This window comes from Anarrhichthys ocellatus, unplaced genomic scaffold, assembly GCF_004355925.1.
Source record: "Anarrhichthys ocellatus isolate YVR2014 unplaced genomic scaffold, GSC_Weel_1.0 scaffold23, whole genome shotgun sequence".
In the NCBI taxonomy this organism is placed as follows: domain Eukaryota; kingdom Metazoa; phylum Chordata; class Actinopteri; order Perciformes; family Anarhichadidae; genus Anarrhichthys; species Anarrhichthys ocellatus.
The window spans coordinates 2,783,664-2,805,928 of record NW_022280053.1 but is presented as its reverse complement, the minus strand read 5'-3'; the positions used below and the strand labels follow the sequence as shown (position 1 = coordinate 2,805,928).

General features: G+C 43.2%; 3 protein-coding genes across 4 annotated transcripts; 1 reads left to right on the top strand and 2 right to left on the bottom strand.

Moving 5' to 3' along the window:
- The first annotated feature begins 322 nt into the window (after positions 1–322).
- Positions 323–4,126, top strand: dolk (dolichol kinase). Its single transcript, XM_031860118.1, has 2 exons — positions 323–461; positions 987–4,126. The coding sequence occupies exon 2, from the start codon at positions 1,102–1,104 to the stop codon at positions 2,692–2,694; it is 1,593 nt and encodes a 530-aa protein (XP_031715978.1). The 5' UTR covers positions 323–461; positions 987–1,101; the 3' UTR covers positions 2,695–4,126.
- Positions 3,845–7,683, bottom strand: phyhd1 (phytanoyl-CoA dioxygenase domain containing 1). Of its 2 annotated transcripts, XM_031860119.1 has the most exons (12): positions 7,581–7,683; positions 6,274–6,432; positions 6,153–6,158; positions 5,951–6,026; positions 5,833–5,880; positions 5,692–5,747; positions 5,547–5,609; positions 5,457–5,478; positions 5,244–5,372; positions 5,023–5,139; positions 4,637–4,763; positions 3,845–4,412 (listed from the first exon to the last, which is right to left on the bottom strand). In XM_031860119.1, the coding sequence occupies exons 1-12, from the start codon at positions 7,611–7,613 to the stop codon at positions 4,364–4,366; spliced, it is 885 nt and encodes a 294-aa protein (XP_031715979.1). In that variant the 5' UTR covers positions 7,614–7,683; the 3' UTR covers positions 3,845–4,363. The 2 variants fall into 2 exon arrangements, with proteins under 2 accessions (XP_031715979.1, XP_031715981.1); XM_031860121.1 differs by lacking the exon at positions 6,153–6,158.
- Positions 7,684–8,605: 922 nt separating this feature from the next.
- lrrc8aa (leucine rich repeat containing 8 VRAC subunit Aa) lies at positions 8,606–20,316 on the bottom strand. The gene is made up of 3 exons (XM_031860117.1): positions 20,131–20,316; positions 13,984–16,105; positions 8,606–12,646 (listed from the first exon to the last, which is right to left on the bottom strand). The coding sequence occupies exons 2-3, from the start codon at positions 16,093–16,095 to the stop codon at positions 12,371–12,373; spliced, it is 2,388 nt and encodes a 795-aa protein (XP_031715977.1). The 5' UTR covers positions 16,096–16,105; positions 20,131–20,316; the 3' UTR covers positions 8,606–12,370.
- Between the last annotated feature and the right edge of the window lie 1,949 nt (positions 20,317–22,265).

Here is a 22,265-nt window from a genome sequence, read left to right as displayed (position 1 = left end):
TTCTGGAACGAAATTAAGCCCGCCGAGATCCAAACGCTTCACTTAATTCTCCCGTAGGCACATTTTAAAGAAAAATAAAACATCTACATCTCTACACATTTAATCCATTATAAGTATGTGTTCGTATATGTTATTAAGTGTGATTCATATCATATACTGAACTAGCCATTATGCAATTAAGTGTGTAACTTAATAAAAAAAATATACACAGCATTCGATTTCATCACGAAACAATATCTGAATTTATTGAATTTATAAATATAAAAAAAAAAAAAAATGAAAACCACGCCTTTAAGAGATATTTTTACGGTGGCACCACGTGACCCGGCTGTCAAACATGGCCCCCTCCTTCTGGGTGTGAGGGAAACGACAGCTGACAAAGGAAAGAAATCTTTCAAAAAAGGACGGCGCCCATTCGTTTCAACACCGCACCTCTGTGCAGATAACACTGCACGCATGTGGTATGTTCTCTCGTCTTTGTCAGCCTGCTTTTCGTTTCCTGTCCGCCTGCAGTGTTGCCCTCTGTGGCGTTATGATAACTCAGCTGTATTCCGCTGCTAGCTTGATGCCGTCCGACGTTGCAGCATCCCTGTGTGGCTTGCATTCGTATGGTTAGTAGGGGTTAGCTGGTCCACGTTGCGCAGTATTAGCATGGCTAATAACAAATGACCGGATACGTTTTTCTTCTTCTATATCTCTAAAGGTTGCAGCTGATGTAGTCAGAGCATGCTCCGGGGTTTAGTTCATGTGCTTAGATGTGTGTGTGTGTATGTGTGTTTCACTCATGACTTGGGGAATGTTCAGTGTGGCCATAGTTCATGACAGAAAGCAGATAAAGGATGAGCAAGGTTCATTGTGAGGAGAAGCTAACATAACTCATGGTCTCAGTACGCCCAGTCTCAACACTACTGGACTCATTAATGCATATTTTCATTTTTCTATTCTTGTAGTGATTTGTTTATTTCCTTCCTCCTTTTATTTTCTAGATATCCTTGGCAAGAGAAAAGTGGCTGCAAAATGATGAAGTGTGCCAGAGAGAGGAAGTGACAGAAGTTCATTGTTGCAGACCATCTGTTCAGACCAACCCGTCCGGCCTTCACAATGATCGTCCGCCCTGCAGCCATTCTGATCAACCCGGTGCTCGTGGAGTCCGCCGTGGTTCTGGCCATGTTGCTGTGTGTCCACATGGCGATCTGGAACCAGCACTCCTGGTGCTGCATAGCCCTCTTCGTGCAGGCTTTCTACGTACAGCACAAATGGGACCGCCTGCTCCGGTCCGGGGCCGCCGTGTTCCAGTTCCGCCCTTCAGCGAACAGCGGCATCGTCCCGGCCTCCATGGTGATGCCTCTACTGGGCCTGGCGCTGAAAGAAAAGTGCACCGCCTCGGGGAATGTCTACTTTGAGCGGTTCTCCATGGTGGTCACCATCACCGGCATGTGCCTGGCTCTGTTCCTCTCGTTGATCGCGCTGGGCATCACCAGACCCGTGCCCACCAACACTTGCGTGATCGCCGGCGTGGCCAGCAGTGCGATTCTCTACACGGCAAAACAGACGCTGACGGTGTCGGAGGTCATCGAGGTGTTGGAGGTGCTGTTGATCTTCGTTTATCTCAGCCTGATTGTGCTTTACCTGCTGCCGCGCTGCCTCACGCCCGGAGAGGCGCTCCTCATCGTGGGCGGAATCAGCTTCATCGTCAACCAGCTCATCAAGCGCTCCCTGAACCTGGCGGAGGTCAAAGGTGATCCGGTGAACTATTTCCTGCCGGTCGTGGTGGTGGGCTCGCTGCTGCTGGGGGTTTTCTTCGCCCTGCTCTTCTGCTTCATGGAGTCCGAGACCTGGGTGTCGTCGCTCTTCTTCCACATGATGACGGCCGTCCTGGGTCTGGGGATCCTCATGCCGTGGCTCTCCCTGTTCATCGGCCGGCACCCCATCATGTGGCTGCTGGACTTCGTCACGTTAAATGACCGAAGACTTTACCTGCTGGGGTACTGGCTGTTTCTGGCTGTCGTGGCCACTTGCGTTGTGCTGCACCAGAACTACCAGCGCCAGTCAGGCTCCAAGAAGCACCAGGCCTCCACCGTTGTCAGAAAGTACTTCCACCTGATCGTGGTGGCCACGTATGTTCCGGGTCTGGTGTACGACAGGCAGCTGCTTCATGTGGCGTCCGTGGGCTGCTTGGCCATTTTCCTGTTCCTGGAGTACGTGCGGTACTTTCGGATCAGGCCGCTGGGTCAGCTGCTCAGGCAGCTGCTCACTTTGTTCCTGGATGAGCGGGACTCTGGCCCTCTGATTCTGACCCACGTGTACCTGCTGCTGGGCATGTCACTGCCCATTTGGCTGTTCCCCGGGCCCTGTGCCCCTAAGGGGATCCTACCTGGTGCGGGCGGCCTGGTGCCTTACGCGGGTGTGCTGGCCGTGGGGGTCGGGGACACCGTGGCGTCTGTGTTCGGCAGCACCATGGGGGAGATCCGCTGGCCCGGCACTAAGAAAACCGTGGAGGGGACTGCGACGTCCGTGTTCGCCCAGATCATCGCCGTGGCCATGTTCCTCATCTTCGATGGGAGCATCAATCTGAACTCCACGTACTCGTGGATCGTTGGCTGCATCACTCTGGTGGCCATGCTGGAAGCCTACACCTCCCAAATAGACAACCTCCTACTCCCCCTCTACCTCTTCATCCTGCTGTTGCTTTGACTGGACAGAAGGCACGGAAACAAAATCCCTCCCACTGTCCCCAGCTCTTTATAGGGGGAAGAAATATGGATGAGTTTGGGGTAAAAAAAAGCGTAAGAAATATGGAAAAATTTGATAGAAGTAACAGAAGTCTCTTTAGGGCACAAGAAACGAATAGTTTAGAGCCGACGGCTTAATCAAGCCGGGTGATGGGGCACTAAATAAATCCGCTCCTCACTTTACGCGGCAGCAGACATGATGTTAGCGTGACGTTAGAGACCGTGGCCCTCAGATTACATTTCAGTATCGGTCGCTTTGAGGAGCGAGACGAATATTTCAGAAGAACTTACTGAGGAATATGAGTCAGAGCTGCTAATATTCCCTGTCGTGTCACACCTCTGTATTGCCTTTGAAGAACATGATTTAGAGTTAGCTTAGTGATATCTTTTTCCTCAATCAACATTTTTTTGGTTGTGAGATGATGTCGCCTCCCCCGATGGCAATACGAAGGACTTACTGCTGAAAATATTTGCCTTAAGAAGTATATTTTCTATCACACATGACCTACTGTTGTAGATGAAAGCATGACGGCCCCACTCGACTCTTCTTTATAAAGGGCTGGTTTATACTTCATATGGCAGAAAGTCACGCTGCTCTTGCATGACACTAATGTGAAATTCGGTACTAGAACATGTACACGGGTATCCTGCAGTTTATTTCAGTTTGAGGTCTGATGGGACCCCTTAAAGGTACACTTAATATATACGTTTCCTTCTGACACTAAGCCGTCAAACCTACTTATTTTTGTAGATACGCTTTGGGCCAAAAATAATGAACATAAGCCCTTTTTCTTTATAGCATCTTTCTTTCGCAACAATTTTATTGATTATTATCTCAACAGAAATGTCCACCAATGCCATCAGGGTTCTCCTTATTCTTGGACGAGGATGGTACGGTCTATAACCTGGAACCTGTTTTCAGAATGAATTACTTAACAGCCTTAATGTTTATGTTGATCTATAGGAGTTCTTTGGTGTTTCTTTTTTAAATTATGTATCAATTTATTAGCATGTTCCTACTATGTTGTTTTTTGCAATCATCCTTACATTTTCTAAAATGTAATATCGCATGTTGAGTGCATCAGAGAAGAAAGATCAAATTGACACGCCTCCTATTTTAGTCAATTTCTTCAGCACGTGTTTAATGATGGAGAAGCAGGACCTGTGAAAAGACACATTAGTCCTTTGGGGTTTGATTTTTAAATGAACATAAAAGGCTTCGATGTTGTGGTTGCTGAGCGTTGCTACATACATTTTTGTTGATTTTCATTCAAGTTGCGTCTTGAACATGAACATACTTGAAAATGATGCTTACTGTTGTCTGTAAAAATAGGAATCTGCCATCTTGTTTTGACACATTTGAAAAAAAGAAGAATAAAGTTGGTGAATGACGACGTCGATGAGGAGTTGCTGAATATAAGATTTAAATGTCGGCTGTATTGTCTCCATGAATAATAGATCAAAAAGTTTACTAAAATTAATCTTCCAATGTATTAAAACATTGATACATTCATTAAAAATGTCGGTTAGTCACCATTAGTCCACATTAACTTTGATGGCAGCACATTGTCCGGTTAAAAGAGTCTCTCCATGAACTGCAGCACCAGATGGCCCCCCCCCCCACCCCCCCTTCATTTCATGTAGAGAGGCGGGAAAGGAAGCTCTTCAGTGGGTTGCAACCTTTAAAGAGCAAAGAAATGGAAATAAGTTGAGTCACGATGAGACGTAACACAATCCTCCTCCTCCCAAATGAAAAGTTGAATTCACGAGTAATAAAAACAACACAAAGGCTGCCGCAGCTGTTGTTGGTCTGGAATGACCAGGAGCTTATGGTGGCTAATGTTAATGTAGAAATAGGAATAAAAGAAACACCACAAAGCCAGACTGCTCTTATCTGCTCTCACCAGTTGTCAGGGCTCCAGCGGGTGTCCTGGGTTTCCATGAGATGGAAGGTGTAGACGTGGCGAGAGTCCTCTGAGGTGTTTACTGCACTGCGATGCACCACCTCCCCGTGGATCAGGACTACGCCACCTGGACATTCATCAAATGAATTGCTGAGTCTATAAAATGTCCAAAATGATGGCTTGTTGTCTGTCTGATCAACTGTCAGAAACCCAAAGACGTTCAATTTACAAAGACATGAAAACTAGCCAATCCTCACATTTCAAACGGCTGTTGTTGGATGAATTCCTTTAACATTTAATCAATCATTAAAATAGTTGATTAATAGATTAATATGTAGTTTTGTTGATATATATATATATTAAATTTAAAGACTCAAGTGAATTACCTTTTTTGACAGGTGCAGCGACAAACTTGTTGTCGGCGTAGGTCTGCTCTCGACCCATGAAGTCTGTCAGGGGAAATGTGCCCGTTGGCGTTCGCACCATGCGGCGAGAAATGCCACCTGGGCAAAAACATGACTTAACTCCACCAAATCACACAGTATGATGGAGAAACAAAGTAGTGGCTGGAAGCTACAGTGTGAGGTTAGTTATATAGAAAGCTTACTGTTGTGTGAGCCCGGGATGAACCACAGGCAGCCATTGTTAACAGTGGCATCTTCCAGGGCGATCCACAGCCCCATAACTCTGCCCAGGGGCTCCGTGTACAGAAACGTGGCATCTTGATGCGGCGTGACTAAAAACAAACCAATGCAAGATATGTCATAGAAATAATCTTACATACGGAGTTCTGTATTCTTCAATCTATTCGTTTTCTTACCTTCTCCACCGAACCCTGGTTGCTGGAGGAGTGAGAAGGAAAAGTGATGAGCTACCCATACGAAGACACAGACAGACAGTAAAGCTTTACCTTAAAAATGAACATGCTCTGCAGAACCACAGGACTCATTAGACCCAGCTTCTTTGCCATCCCCTACGAAAAAACAATTCTGTGTGTTGGTTATTCTGTGACTCAGCACTTCATGTTCATGGTATCAGCTCAACAGCTCACTCACCTGGATTTTGGGTGAATGTGTAACATTTTTGTACAACGGCTCATAGGCATGTAGGGCTGAAAAGACAAAACAACAACTGGGATTAGTCATGACCTTTTGAAGCCCTCTGCGCGTGATGTTTTGGAAGATTTGATAACTCACCATGTCCGACTTTATTTAGCGACCGCTGTTTTGGAACGATGAATTCCCCTGCAAGACAGGAAATGCTTGATCCATCTAATTTGGCGTTTTACCATTTTTAAAGTGAAACAGATCTCACCTTTGTCATCAAAAACTCCCTTCTCAAAGAAAAAGCGGATCTTGTCTCCACTGGTGATGAAATAGTCAGCATTTCCCTGCGTTACAAAAGGGAGAGGCACACTGACTAGACTGCTGACATAAGCGTTTTCTATTAACCTGAAGGGACACACTGAGGATCATGTACCTAAAGACTACAAGGGGAACACAAGTGGGGACCTTACCTGCATCTTTTAGAGCGATGTGATGGAAAGCATGCGAGAGAAATATTATGGGACAAAGCTGTGAGTCGCTGACTGAGTGTTTATTACTCATCTCACACTGTGCCGGGCTGCATGAGGTCACCTGTGTTTTGAGCTGCTCGTCGTGGTAGGTGGAGAAGGTGGTGCGGCAGTGCCCCGGGACGTCCATGCACTCCACTATCTCTGCCATCCTTTGCCTCAGCTCATCGCACTCCCGAGAGGTCAGCAGCCCGTCCAGCACCACGTATCCATCCTCCATGTACTTTAGAACAAGGGAGGAAAGTGCTGCCGAGTTAGAATTTTAGTTTTTCCTTCATGCATGTGTGCACTCACTCAGACAAAGATGTTTTGTTTTCTCAAATTCACATCAAATCTAGGATCAAATGTACAGCATGTATTACCTCAATGTAGGATATTTCCATTTGATTGAACGGTGAATGTCTTGGGTTTGAATATTTCACTAAATTATTTAGTCCCAATTAAGAGCTGGGACATGCTGATCCTTCATGCGCTGCCTATTCACACTAGAGCAACCAACAATTATTTTAAGAAAGATTAATCTGCCAAATATTTGCCCAAAATATGATAGAATTTACTATCAGATAAAATAAGAAAATGCAATTGACCGATTAATCAAATAATTGTCTCACCACCATTCATTGTAGAGGAGGGATCTTTAAGTCCTATCTGGGGTAAAACGTACACACTGTGTACATTCTAACATAATTACATAATATTTTATGACTTTGAAGCACCTCTGTTCTTGAAAGCTGCTTCACTGTTAAACTCGCTTTGTAAAGAGGCTCTTGAGTTCAGTATTTATGTCCTGGTTGTGTCCAAGTGCTCTCCAGTGCCTTTAAGGTAAAATCCCTCTTAAAAGGCAGCTGTGGTGCAATAAACAGGCATTTGCTCGTGCAGACTGCCTCTAACCGGCCGCTTGTGGCTGCAGGTTATGTAATGAGCCTGAAATGTGCTGTCACTTATATCTGCCCCCTCCCTCTGGAACTCTCTCCCCAAACATATCCGAGACTGCGCTGACCTTTCCACATTCAAATCTCAAATCACAACCCACCTGTTCAAAACTGCTTTTAATGTATTGCTTTTATATATAATGATTTTAATGTAAAATCTTGTCTTTGAGTACTCTGAAAAGCGCTATATAAATAAAATGTATTATTATTATTATTATTTAAACTACATGAATGATAATACAGTATTGGAGTATGATACAGTAGAGCTAAAACAACAAAGCTCTACACATTTAATAGTGTTAAATACAGCTTTCTTTGATAATAGCCTTGTTTTAAGGATATTGTAGCCTATATGAGCATTTTTAAGTGCAGTTAAAGCATGCAGTGCACGTCCCGTTAGCTCACTGTAGCCTTGGTTTTTATTTTAACTCAACCTCACCTTCTGCACATCCCGATCCGTCATAAAGTCCATGGTTGTCTGCACAGAAGGGCTCCAGATCGGACGGTTAAACTCCAACCAGCAGCCGCTGATTACCGACCACGTGACACGCCTAAATTAATTAAAGTGAAACCCCGCAGACAGACCGTAATAGGATTTTGGACTTTAACTCTTTCGTTGCGACACACTTGAGGCACATGAACCCTGCTGTAGTAGCTCAGCGTGGCCGCTAGATGTCGCTCATGTCGTTGCTGAGAAACCTTTCCATGTGGATATAGATAGAGGTGAACCACAGCGCCATCTGGTGTATATACCCACTCAGGGTTATTGACGAAGCCCAGACGCAGTGGTGGAATGTAACCTGGTACAAGTAAACGAGTAGCTTCCTTCCGTACTAATTTTGAGGTACTTGTACTTTGAGTATTTACATTTCATGCTACTAAATACTTACTATATATAAAGAGTATAAACTGTATTTTCTGCTCCAATTTATTTTATTTCACAAAAAATATACATTATCAAATATGATTTACTGCTATAGATTAAAATACCAAAGAGAAAAATACCACTATGATGCTTTACGATTACATACTTTTCATATGTTTTGGTAACATACTTTTACTGAATATTAAGTGATATTTTCAACATGTACTTACTTTTATATTGCAGCATAATTGCTACTTTTTTAAAATAAAGGATCTGAATATTTCCTCCGCCACTGCCTGGATGTATAACACATGGCCAATTATAGAGTTAATAACGTGATCATTTCAGTAATGTAAGAGCAAAAAAGGTCATTTTGTAATTCTGACCCTCCAAGTATCGGACCACCAGTTACAATCTGTAGAAAGACATTTACTACACACAGTAATAAATATGTTGCTGAGCTTTCTGCACTGAGACAAGTCAAAATGTCTGCAGAGAAAAAAGGCGCAATAGCGCAACGTCATCATAAAGTAATCAAAATACATTCCAGTGCTCAGAACCGCCCGCCAGATGAGGAAGTAAGACTCTCTGCAACCGGATTTAGTGTTAAGTGTTTATTTCAATATCATGTGTCAGAATGGTACAAAAAGGTAGAGTCTGAACATCAGGAAATAAAGTTCAGTTGTCCATTGTTACAGACGTCCTGCTTAAAAAGCCTGTGTTCAGTCCACTTGGCAACACTTCGTTAATAAAGGCCTTGTCACGTCAGACTGGGCAGATTTAAACAAGTCTTACAGTTCGTGTTCAACAGAGATTGCTGCTCGGGGTTAGGTGGGTTGTATACCTTCAGTGTGGCTGTAATGCAGTTTTTTGAATAATGTGATTTCTGTGCTCAAGTGAAATGGAATGCGAATGTCCAAAAATGTGCACACTTCAGAAACATCAGCTCACCTCCGATTACAGTGTGTTAGATTGTCATGGGTTCCTTCTGTGGAGTAATTAAATCCCGTCTTGTTTTTGGGGAAATGAGCTCCAAAGAAATCAGCATCTCACTGTCGGATCAAAATGTGTTAATCATGAGAACAAACAGATCAACCGTGCTGTTTCACACAAACTACTCTACTTAAGGCAAACGTAACATCATTTAAATAAATTCAGGACAGGCAACACTAAACAAAACTTTTTTTGGTACATTTTCACAGAATGAAACAAAAGCTTTTACATGTATTAAATATAAATGATTCATGTTTAGATGAGAATGGGCCTCTTCTGATGTGATACTGATTAAAGTGCTCGCATGACAGTTTTTAAATTAGCCAAAGGGCATTTTGGTGACCTCAGCTTGGACCTTCAGCCGATTCCCTGATGCCGACGTGAGGTTTTAATGTGCTCCTCATCTCGTGACTCAGAGGGAAGGGACTGTTGTAAGAGCTCTGGAGGTCAGAAAAGAGGATATTTGTGGATATAAATCCAAATGTTAGCAGGACAAAGTGAGACTCGGACACATATAGCCGACTACAGATGTGTAGCGATGCTGACGTAGACCGACCACGACAGAGCTGACAGATAGATGAATATATCAATATGTGTTGAGTCATTGCAGCAAATCTAAGGTGTGGATGACTTCCCAGAAAGAAATATCCATGGCACCGTCATACTTGAAGAGAAAAATGTGCATTTAGGGTTAAACATAGGTCAGAAAAAAAAGTATATTTAGCTGTGATTATCCTCTAATGAGCACCAAGTTAAGGCCAAACAACACTTGACACAACAACTGATGGGCATTGTTTGCCTAATTTGACACCCTGTGGTGCACTGCAGGAGGGAGACCTTTCGTGTCAGCAGCACCAGCGACTGCACTGACCCACTGCAACGAGCCATGTTACGATGTCACGTTTACTGTGGAATGACGTACAAGTCGTCCTACAACTTGTCCCCCTATCTACGGCCAGCTACCGCAGTAGAAGAGTCTTAAATAACTTGCCTATTTGCATTCATTGTTTGGCATCCAACAGGTCGTTAAAAAAAATAAATAAATAAAAAATACATGTTTTGGCAACTTCTTGGCCTCACAGAAATGAAAGGAGAGCAGACACATGGAGCTGGACACGCCACTTAAACCAGTGTTAACGTTTAAAAAGAGATTTCCTTTGAATTACTGTGTTTTTCTGGTGTCATTTGTACCTTTTTGTTGCTTTCGTCTGTGACCTTTGCTTACAACTTTCAAACCGGTTGCTCGTCAACACATTCAAGACTTCTTTCAGAACACGAGCAGTTCACTCATGACCCCCTCTAAGAAGGGAGTCTGGATTTAAGCCAGAAAATCAGTGAAGCAAAACTCACCGTGAACAAAGGTGCGATTGTACCATTACAGTGAAACTTCCCTTTAAAAGAAACAGCTGGAAACAATAAGAGCACATACCATACGACTGATATGAAAAACACATTTCAGCTATACATTTTACAACACACCAAAAAGTCGAACGTGATGCTTGTGATCATTACGAGGGCGTTCAGCTTGTAAAAGGCCGTGTTAGCAGCGAGCTGGAGTAAACATAGCAGGGTTGCTCCAAACGATGCTATTAAATCCAAAGGCTTAACAAGAAAAGTGTTTCAAGCAGAGACAAAGCATGTTGCACTAATTCGGAAAACACAAATGTGGAAATCACATATTCTGCATAATCTCTGTCAATAAATGTTTCCCTTGTGTAGGTGGATCAAAACCAGTTTCCTTCACTCTGTGACTTCCTGTTTGTCCCCAGTTCGCTCTTGAACGGATAAACAAAAATGCTGACAAATGTCTACTTTACCCTGGAGTAGACTGAAGTTAAATACAAGGGCTGACAGATAAACAGCTGGGCACTCCAGTCCCCAACAACATATATTCCAGACTGGCAGTACCTGCCAGCTAGTCTGCAGGAGTTCATCCACAGGTTTTCATAATCCAAAAATCATACCGAGCATAGAAAAGTACCACGATTCTTGCTCGTTTTATTAGTCTACATAATATTCTGGTTGAATGATTAGAGTCGTGCAAGCTTGCGTGTGTTTTAATTTGATGAAGACAAAAATCAACTGCGACGGGGAGTCGTATGAACGTTTGTGAGCCTGTAGCTTTAAGATAGGGACAGCTCACTTCCTGTCAGCAGGGTCAGCACACTTGTGTACTTACAATCTAGTCAGTGAAGGAACATATGTCCGCCTTCAATTGAACAAAGGTCACTTAAGATCTTTGACTACCGGGACATGTTCCACAAGAAATCAATGGCTGTGTAGAATATGTGGCACTCAGTCACTCACTGGTTTGTATTACTTAAATGTTGCACCAATCACAGCCTGTTCCACAGGTACAAACAGGATTTAAAAAGTACTAATTTATGTACCTTGATGGCGGAATAAACTCTTGATTTAGTTTCAACAGGCCAAAAACTGATACAAAGCTCATCACGCGTATTTTAATAAGACACACCAGTAATGTGTGTGCGATGCTCAGTCATGCAAAATAAGGTAAAGCCTGCTTCACATGTCTAAAGAAGACATGTTGTTCAGAGAAGCAAAATAAAAAGTCCGGGAAAAAATGGTGCGTTTCTCCGCTGATGCTCCCAAACAGCCAAGAAACTTAGACGTTGCACTGGAGAGTTTGTGTACTCGTTGTTACATCAGTCCTCCGTGTTAAGGCCTAAGCTGTGGGATGATCCATTGATCTTCATCGGAGTCATTTTGTTCACGTAAAAAGACGTCGAGGGTACAAAGAGCCTGAAGGAAACAACAGGACTAAACCTTCGTATTGCAACACTTTGGCTGGCAGTTGCTCCGTAACTCATTTACTAAGATCTGCCAGTAGCAACATATGTAATTGTAAAAAATGTCAGAAGGCCAGAGGAAGGTCAGGCAAACACTGCTATGTTCAATTTGTGCATGATCAGCAAATACGTGATTGCGAGCACATTTAGCTCAGAGGCAAAGGCTGAATCGTGCAAAGTTTGTTCGGATTTTTACGGCTCCCTCTATTAAACGGGTTTACTTGAGCAAGGTCCTACAGTGGCATGCATATTCAACATCACCTGCTACTATACTTTATATCTCAGGATGATATTACAGGTAAGCCACATTACTTTGATCGTAGACGTCTTTCCTTGGCGACCATGTAACGAGTGATTACCAGGAATACATCCTTGGAGTTTCTTGAAAGCTAACGTCCGTTGCTTTTGTAGCACCGATCAAACAACAAGCCATCACTTTTCTGAGCATGGCTCGCACTGCTGCAAACTCAACGTTAGCCTGCTTTTACAAACAAAAATCTCTGCTCAATTATTCGCTCCAATCAAACATCTCTCCTCTGCGGCTCTCCACAGATGTTCGGCTCAAGCTTGCTCCTTGTCGGCCCTCCACAGCTGCTCTTTGACTTCTGGCGGCAGCGTGTTGAACAGGTCCTCCTCCACCACCAGACTGCTCCTCTTCAACAGACGACACTCGCCGAGCTCCACCGGGAGACACTCGAGGCGGTTCCCTCTCAGCTCCAGCTGGGTCAAGCCGGTGAGTTCCCCGAAGCGCGACGGCAGCGTCTGCAGGCAGTTGTTTCCCAGATTCAGAGTGCGCAGCTTCTTGCACTTGAAGAGCTCCGGGGGCAAAGTCTCGATCTTAAGTAGAGAGAGACAGAATAATGAAGGGTGGAAGTTAACGGTGAACAGAAAGAAAGACGAGCGACAGAATAATGAAGGGTGGACATTAACGGTGAACAGAAAGAAAGACGAGAGACAGAATAATGAAGGGTGGAAGTTAACGGTGAACAGAAAGAAAGACGAGAGACAGAATAATGAAGGGTGGAAGTTAATGGTGAACAGAAAGGTTGTTTTTTTTTCATCCATATGCATTGGCAGGAAACAAAACAAAACAAGATTACAAGGACACTCAATGCTTCACAGCCAGACTTTAGGTGGGAAGCCTCAAAAGTAAATTTAGATTATGGAAAAAGAAAACGCAGAAAAAATGGTTTGAAAAGGCGTCAAACGAATAATCTAAAATGTCCCTTGAAGCCTTTGTGTACTTATGTCCCATGGACAGACGTTTATATATTTATAACTCTCCTTGTTTGTCTCAAAACAAAATGTTTAATCTCTATTCATTGATGTCCTACATATTCACAATATTACATAACTCATTTGAATTGATAATGTCGGATTTAGGTGCGAGAAGGCTCAGAAACCACCAGCGGGGTCCCATTTAATGAAGCTATTTCTGGCGGCACACAAACCCGCTGGAACCGGTTATCAGTGTAAAACCACACAGGCGACCACAGTAAAACAGCAGTAATAGTAGCCTTTACTGAAAACACTTGAGCCGGAGTGAAAAAAACAGAGCTTTCAAGAGTTTCTCACAGTGAGCAGAATGAAACTGCTACATCGGGACTCAAACAAACGTTTTGTTAAGACTGAAATGCTCCTGAAGCCAAACTGACTAACCCAGCCATGACAGTAATGGCAAGATCTGGTACAGCCCTCAAAACATTTAGGTTAATTATCTTTGCGGCAGAAATAAATGACATCCTAAATAAAACCTGTTTGTGAGGATTTACTTGAAAAGCAATCGTTTACTTCTCAGGAAGTCGACGGGTCAAACAGTAACTATCAGAGAGAAGCTAGATTAGGGGGACAGGAGTTCACCATGCTCAAAGAATCATGTGGTCCCACGTAACGTTAAGTTAAACAATATATATTATACAATAAATATGTCCAAGCTGAATGAAAGAATAAAAGAAAATGAAAGCCTCAGTCATGTAGCTACAGTTAAAGCCCAAATTCCCAACCTCTCTGTGAAGATCTCAGTAGTCAAAAGCGTTGACCTTTGTAAATCCCTTATCCGGCCTTTGAGCTAATCTTATTCACACATGACTGTAGAATGGATTGGCGGAGACGGATAACCTCCCTAAGAACAAAGGAAATGAGAGTTCAGATTTGATGGATTTTTCTCCTCTCACCCGGTTTGCCGTCACAGCGAAGTACTGCAGGTTCTGGAGGAAGCCCACGTCGGCGTGGATGCTGGTCAGGTTGTTGTGACTCAGGTCCAAGAAGCGCAGCTTGCGGCAGAAGAAAAGCTGACTGGGGATTTTCTCTATCTTGTTGCGGTTCAGATACAGCCTCTCCATGTTGGTGAGCGTTCCGATCTGAATGGGGATGTAGGCGATCTGGTTGTACCACAGCTTCAGGCACACGAGCCGGTGCAGGTGCTGGAAGCTGATGATCTCCTCGATCGTCTTCAGGTTGTTGTCCTTCAGGTCGATCTCCTCCAGGTTGTGCAAACTGAAGATGGAGTGCGGAATGCGTTCGAGGTCGCAGCGTACGAGCTCGAGCTCCGTCAGGTTGACCATCTTCTTCAGGCTGTTGAGCACCATCAGCTTGGTGCCCTCGTTGTTGATGGAGAGCTTCTGGAGGTGCACGCCCACGTCCGTCACCACCTGCGGCAGCTTGGTCAGGTTGCTTTTCAGACGGAGCACCTTGAGCCTCTTGAGCTCCCGGAGCCCGTCGATGACGATGTAACGGTTGTTCTCGGCACTCAGGTTCCCGGTCAGGTGCAGCTCGCTGAGGTTCTTCAGGCTGTAGATCCACAGCGGGATCTCCTTGATGTCCGTGAACTTGACGTGGAGAGACTTCAGGTTCTCTCTCAGGAAAGCGAGAGCTGGCGCCTCAATTTTAGCCGGCGTGTGGTAGAGCCACATCTCCCTCAGGTTGCAGAGCTGGGCGATGATCGGCGGGATGGTCACGTCGGGGATGAGCTCCAGCTTGAGCACTTCCAGCTCGACCAGGTCAAACACCGTGTCCGGGATCCCGCTGAGCAAGAACAGATGCAGCTCCAGCTTTTCCTGCGAGTTCTTGGTGATGCGCTGCCTCAGCTTCTCCAGCGTCCACTCGTTGTTCAGGTTCAGCTGCCTCAGCTTGTTCTCGCTCACCTCGGACAGGAACACAGCGAAGCGCTTGGAGTACAGAGGGTCGTACTGATCGATCATGTGGAGCATGAAGGCAAAGTCGTTCTTCAGGTCGGGGATGTCGCTGTAACTGCTTTCCTCGCGGATCGATTCGAAGGAGTATCGTTTGAGGGAGCGGCTGACCATCCAACAAAGAGTGTACATGCAGATGAGACCGTAAACCACCACCAGGCTGATGTAGAAACACGCCAAAATCTTAAAAAGAGTTGCTAACGGGTGAGCACAATAGAACGTGCTGTACCCTGTAAGTTTCTGAATGTTCACCGTGCACACCACACTGAACCTGATGTAGCGTACGTAGTAGGCTGTGTAGCTGATTATCAGTATGAACTTGATTACTTTGATGATGGTCTGACGTATGTAAAGACGGTACACGATGTCACCCTCCTCTACGTGGATCCTGAACTTCTTCACCTTCTCAAAAAGAGCCTTGGCCTGCTCTCCTTCCTTTTTATCCAAAACCCCGGTTTCTGAGCGATCGATTATTCCTTGTTCAATCCTGGACTTTGTTCGCTGGAGCATGGGCATGCTAGCCTCAACGTCCTCACTCACACACGAGGCCTTCTTGTCTATCGAGCCGTTCATCTTCCCCAAAGGCTTGGGGTCGCTCTCTACCACCGTCTCAGACAAAGCCCTGGTTGTCCACGGGGAGTCAAAGCACTTGAGGAGGATGGAGACAAAGTGCTCCAGTTTAGAGCTTGTGCGGGGGAACTTGAACCAGAAGTTACTGCACGCCAAGAAGATAAGGGTGTGTAGTAGCACCAGATAGGGGAAATATTTGGCAAACCAGTGCAGTTTGTTCTCGTAGCAGACAGCGTCGACATAGTTGTACTGGTGACGGTCGAGGTCGTACTGAATCCCTTTGGGTTCCGGCGCGTCGGCGGCGCTCACATTCGGGACGGGCATGGTCTCGCAGGACCTGTTGACCACCCACTTGCAAGGCAGGCAGATCATCTTGTCCTGCGTGACCTGCAGCGTGCCGCCGAACACCGCGATCATCAGCATGACGATGGAGATGTAGTCGGTGAAAACGTCCCACCATGGCTTCAGGATGCGGTACGCTGGCTGCGTGTCAGCAAAGTACCGGAGCTCTGTGATGGGAATCATGATGGTTTATCTAAGAAGACAGAAAACAGGGAATTAGTGGCTGACATGTCAAGTTTAAAACATAATACAATGTTTTGGAAACCTGAATGTATTGGGGTAAATGTTAGCATATCAAAATGTCACTCAACAATGATACAACCTGCTATATGGCTCTTCAAATGTGAATATTTTATTTGCTAATAAACTGAATATCTTTAGGTTTTTCGACTGTTGGTCACACGAAACCAGCAATTTAAAGATGTATGCGGGTATTTTAATCACGCAACTTGAGATGCTACTAATGATTATTTATACAAAATGAGATAAACAGCCAAATCGGCACATTTGAGAAGCTGAAACTGGCAAAAGTTTGAAGTTTTTGCTTGAAAAATGATGATGCTGAAACTATTAATGGATTATCAAAATAGTAGCCGATTACTTTTGTGATGTTGGACTCATTGACAGCCAACACCCTCGTGTATCACCAGCTTCTTTATGTATAAAGCAACGGACTACATTTCCTAAAAGATCTAAACAAATTAAAGTGTGCAGTACAGTGTAGCTACCTCTAAACAAATGAACAACATGTTAATAACACCATTTCATGCCCAAGAAGAAAGACATCCCCCTTCTGCTCTGTGCAGTGAAATAAAGAATCAGGCAAATTAATAAATCCAACACAACTAGGGACTCAACTCCAATACAGTTATCATTATCACACATGGAGTCCATTCAGCGAGTTTAAGGCCAAGTGTGGAGGACACCAGACATGTAGCACACAAAGAGCGGCAGTCATCGTATCTGCTGAGGAGTCTAATGTGCATCAGGGTTATCCTGGGTGGGCGCGCTGCATGTAGCGACATCACACTGTGGTTCACAGACTGCAGAGCCAGCTGGATGTAAAAAGCACCACAGAGCCTGACACAGCATGCATGTTCACACATATTTCATAATATATATCTCCTGATGTGCAGCAATGTGTCTGCACAAACACATTCACGGCACGATGGATATGGAGCAGTGTCTTCTTTGAGGACAAAGGTTTGGAATTTAATCTTTAAGAAGTCGGCATGAAATCACACTTAAACATCTGGTCGGGATACTGAACAACAACTCTCAGCAAATAGGAAGTAAAACCAGGCGGGCTGCTGACCACGTAACAAAGAAACCCCAAAACCAGAAGACTCTCCCGGGCGTCCATTTACACTTAAGCACTGTCAAACCACAGCTACTTCCTCACACAGCAAATGTGGGAGTAGTGCAAGAAATACAGCAATCTAAGCATGTTTTCCTTCTTCAAGTTTGTTTCAAAGCTTAATGTCAACCCTGGACTACACTGTTATCTTCTAGAGTATCCAAATAATAATAATAATGGTCTCATCACTTCTGCTTCCTATTGTATCTCCCTGTTCGCTCAGCTCAGCCCTTACTTTCGGGACGAGGATGAAAGAGGATAGCTGGTCAAGTGGTCACAAAAAAGAAAAAGTCTTGTTTTATCCAGTTCAAACCAGAATGGCAGTACAGTCGCTGAGGGCCTCCTCTGTGACGCTGCTGCTGCTGCTTCCACTCAGACACTACAGTAATACCATTTCCACGGTATTAAAAAACAACAACCTTTGACATCAATGTAATTTCCACACTGTATGGCAAACAGATTAATTACACAGCCCAGACCAGAACAGTACATTAAATATGCTATGGCTTGAAACTTGCAGCAACAAGTTCAAACTGTAGATAATGGCCTCTCACATGACGGCACTGATAAGTAAGTAAACTGTAAGAACAAAAGATGTATATCTGGCATGTTTGTTTAAGGACGTTATCCTAGCATCCAGTTCCAGTAAACAGTGTGACTGGTTTCTTTAGTTTGAAAGAACATCACACATTTGTTTCACAATATCTTTACGCAGAACAGTCAGCTTATTTCGTCTCTGCATCACATTGCCCATCTCCCCAAAACAAAGGACTTCTACTTTGTGGAACTAAAGCTATCTGATGTCCAAGAGAATATGATGTAATTATTTGTGATTAAAAAAAACAACTGGATTTCAGAGGAAAAAAAGGTCAAGACTGGAATTAACAACTCTGCTGCTCCTGGCTTCCCGTTTCTAGCCATACCCCGGTACATTTGTTCTGAATCTGTTCCCTGAACAGACCTTCTATTGTGTACAGGCATGTCTTTGTCCATGAGGCGCTGACACATGGTCTGATGGAACTGCAGGTGAACCTGGCCGACAAGAGAGCCAAAATACCAGAGCCGGCTATGACTTCCCTCAAGGACACTAGAGTCTCTCAACTCAAGCTACGGTCAAAGACAAGTAGAGAAAGAAAATCCTGACAAAGATATCTCCCTCTGAAAATGAAATTAAGTAAACCCGAGACCACAGCAAACTAAATTTAGGAATTAGAGAGATAAAAGACAGTGAGCGTTATATCCACGTAACAGCACCATGTTGGGGTCGTCTTTTTGAGCTTGTTAGCACTTAGCTTTATCAGAACGGTGATCTGTCGGACAGACGAATTGCTGTGTGTGAACCTTATGTAAGACTGCCAACCTGTTTATTGTATACACATCAACTCACACAAGGCATTCTGGGATAGCTTCCAGCCCCCTTAAGAAAATAAGTGGTTTAGAAAATAAATGGATAGCTGGATGGAAATATTGATGGAAGCCAGCATTCCCCAATTACTGGCTTGACGTATTTATTACATTGCATTAGATGATATGCACTTTTTGTGTTCGGTATATCTCACACACGTTTACTGGCTTCTTCTCTGTCCCTGGTGCATGGATGAGTGTCAATCTAAAAAGGGTGTGGCACATTTGGGGATTCTTTCACTAGTTCTTCCAGTTGTTGAAGCCGTCCACATCCCAGTGCAGTCGATGCTTCACACGAGCCTCAGACCTTCTGATAATTAATAAAAGGACTCTCAGTGATTACTCTCTAAACAAAAAACTGAATCAGAAGCAATTTTGATCCAAGCATTTAAATCAGTTTTTAAGCAAAAATGCCAAACATTTCCTAATTCTAGCTTCTCCAATGAGAGGATTTGCGGTTTTATATTATTGTATATTAAATACTAGTATATAGTATAAGAATTTTGCTCTCTTCAGCATTAATAACCTTTCCACAAATATATATATTTGAGAGGTTACTGGTTTTTATTAGTCTGCCTGTTTGTCCACTTTTGATTGGGTGCATCTTTTTGAGGTGTGGATGTTAAACGTTTACTGTAAATAAAAATAAATCCAGGATCGTGTTCTTGGCAATCACAGACCCCACACATCCTTTCAAAACAAGATATATTTCCTGTTCCTTGAAATCAAAAGAAACGCTCCTGATCTCAACCCATCTGCCCAAAACCTGGTGTTGCAGCAGGCAGGGCTTTGTTGTCAGTCTTGACCAGGTTTAACTGGTTCTAGCTACTTTATTTTTCACTACAACACTGCTTCTGTGTCACACACACACACACACAACTGTGTAAAGGCACGTGTTGATGACATCATTAAAATAATGTGAATATATATGATTTGCAACCTTACAAGAAACGACTGCAATATTGCCATACACATTTATATTACTACAAATATGACACCAGCTATATTTAAGCTCTTACATTCATATTACAGATAAACTATATCTTATAGTATACCTGCAATATTGGTGTAGTAAGGAAACACGGGGAGGAGAGATTAGATCAAACAACAGCGCTTTACTGAGACGTATATCACAATTTATTAATTAATTTTGCATTTAAATCCATTGTTAACTATCCTAGTATTTAATCGGTAACATTGTTTGTGCTGTCGGCTACAATACAGCAGAATTAATAACCTTTACGTTACCTTTCTGGCCTTCACATGTTACTGATATGAGCGATAATGTCTCATTAGCTATTTTGGGGGGGGATTTAAGATAAAATAACATGCTGTCTACCCCGGAAAGCGACCTCATACCGATGACCAGTGAGCACGCTGCGGCAGAGACACCACCGTGACCCGCACGGCTATTAAAGCCAGTTAAACAAATAAGGGATATTAAGAGAGAGACACACCTGTTTTGGTAAAGACAGTGTCTCTCGGCTCCGCCGCACACGGGTGACACATTTCTCAAACGTTTCTCAGCAGCTGTAGCCGGTCGGACACCGGGCCGGGGCCCCGTACAACAGTGACGGAGGAGAAAAACCACACGAAGGTATAAACTAGAGCGGTGTCGTCCGCTGTCACGAAGACAACTGCTATTGCACGAGACTGGCGGAAGTACTAATATAGAGCCGCCATCAAAATAAAAGCACGGCGGTAGTATGGCAAAGTTGGTTAATTTTAAGAAATCAGAATTTGACATATTTCGTATGATTGTTTTAATATTACGTACAAATGATGTGTTTATAGTCCAATTAGTGATATTATATCATAATCCACTGTCCATTCCCAAATCCATTGTCATTGTTGTTGTTTATGTTCATATTCTTCGATATTTATATTGTACATACTAAGTAGTTAAATGTTAAAGGTTAATGCTTAGTTTCTCTGTTCTACTTTGTTGTCTTTAATGTCCTTACGCATATGCATACATGGCCAATAAAGCTGAATCTGATTCTGATTGTTTCCAATGTTTTCTTTTCATTTTTTCCAATTTGAGATTCTAGATTAGCAGTATGGTACTGCATTGTAAGCATATCATATATTTTTAATTTCATTAGTAACTAGTAACTAATAAGTGTCAAATAAATGTAATGGAGTAAAAAGTACAACATTTCAAGTACTAGTATAAAGTGGCATACAATGGGAATACTCAAGTTAAGAGCCTGTCAAAATTGTACAGTACTTGAGTAAATGTTCTTTGTTACATTCCACCACTGGCAGTGCCTAGTTACACCAGATGAATGGTCATATTGCAATTCCATAAACTGCTGTTCTGTAAAGATTCATAATATTATATCTTAAAGATTTGACTGTGTTAAAGTGGCGTAGTGTTGACTTTATAGTGGCCTTTTAACTACTTGTATTTGTAAATCCTCAACTGTTAATCACATTGCATTTTCTACAATGGTATGCACATAACTATATACATCCGAAGTACATTTTGTGCAATGTTTACAATGTAATATTCTACATCAGAATACAAGAAAAAACAATTCATTGTTTTTAATGTTTTAAGTCTCTGGATTGTGGAACATAAGTGATGTGCAAACCAAGTCAGTAACAGAGGAATACAACAGACAAAACTGTATGTGGACTCACCACAGAGGCAGTGTGTCAGCACTGGGAGGCCTCCTAGTTTCAGACTGACTGCAGTTCCACTTAAACAAGCTCAGCCCACCGTTCAGAGCAAGATTAAGCAACATACCCTTCAGTCAACACCAGCTCACTAAATTTGTTATTTGTGCTGATTGCCATTCAACTCAGCTGCGCTCTCTGGCAGCAGCACTGGCCTCAGCCAGTTGGTGAAGGTGCTTTTGTTATGCATAACCTTCTCTACTTCTCCCTTTCCCTCTAAGCATTGGCAGACGATGAAGCGATGACAACTGTTTGTGCATATTTCTTTGTGCAATACTGCAGGATGCCTCCCCAGACATGTCTTTGAGATTGGAAGAAAAACTCTGACTCTGAGAGGTGTTGTCAAATTATTTATGACACCCTCTGGTGGTTGTGTCAAAGAAGTGACTTGACTTCCCCACACCAGGATGTTTACTTAATCAAAGCTTTAATCAAATTTTGTGTTTGAATATTAACTTGAAGCATCTTTAATGGTGAACTCCAACCAAACAAGGCAATTCATTTTGCAAGATTACCTCCAAACATACTGATCAAGGACAGGCAGAAAACTACAATAGCCAAAAAGCATAAACAAGACTTAACTTTCCTCATTTGGGAATAAATAGAGAATTGTCTTAGCTGACATTGATACAGGACTAGCTGTTCTGTTTCCTCCTAGCCTTTGTTTCACCTCCAAAACAAGTCTATAAACTGTGGTTGACCTGCAATGTATTCTGCTGCTGACATGGCATCCATCAATGAGGGCAACTAGCAGCACTATTGCCCAGGCATAATTTATCTTCAGGGACAATACAGAATCGTATCTGATAATGATTAGAGGGAATGGATGCAATCATGATGTCCGTTTTAACAGTGGACACACATCTTTTGACTGATTAAGAAATTCATGATAACCCACCAAATAGCAGAG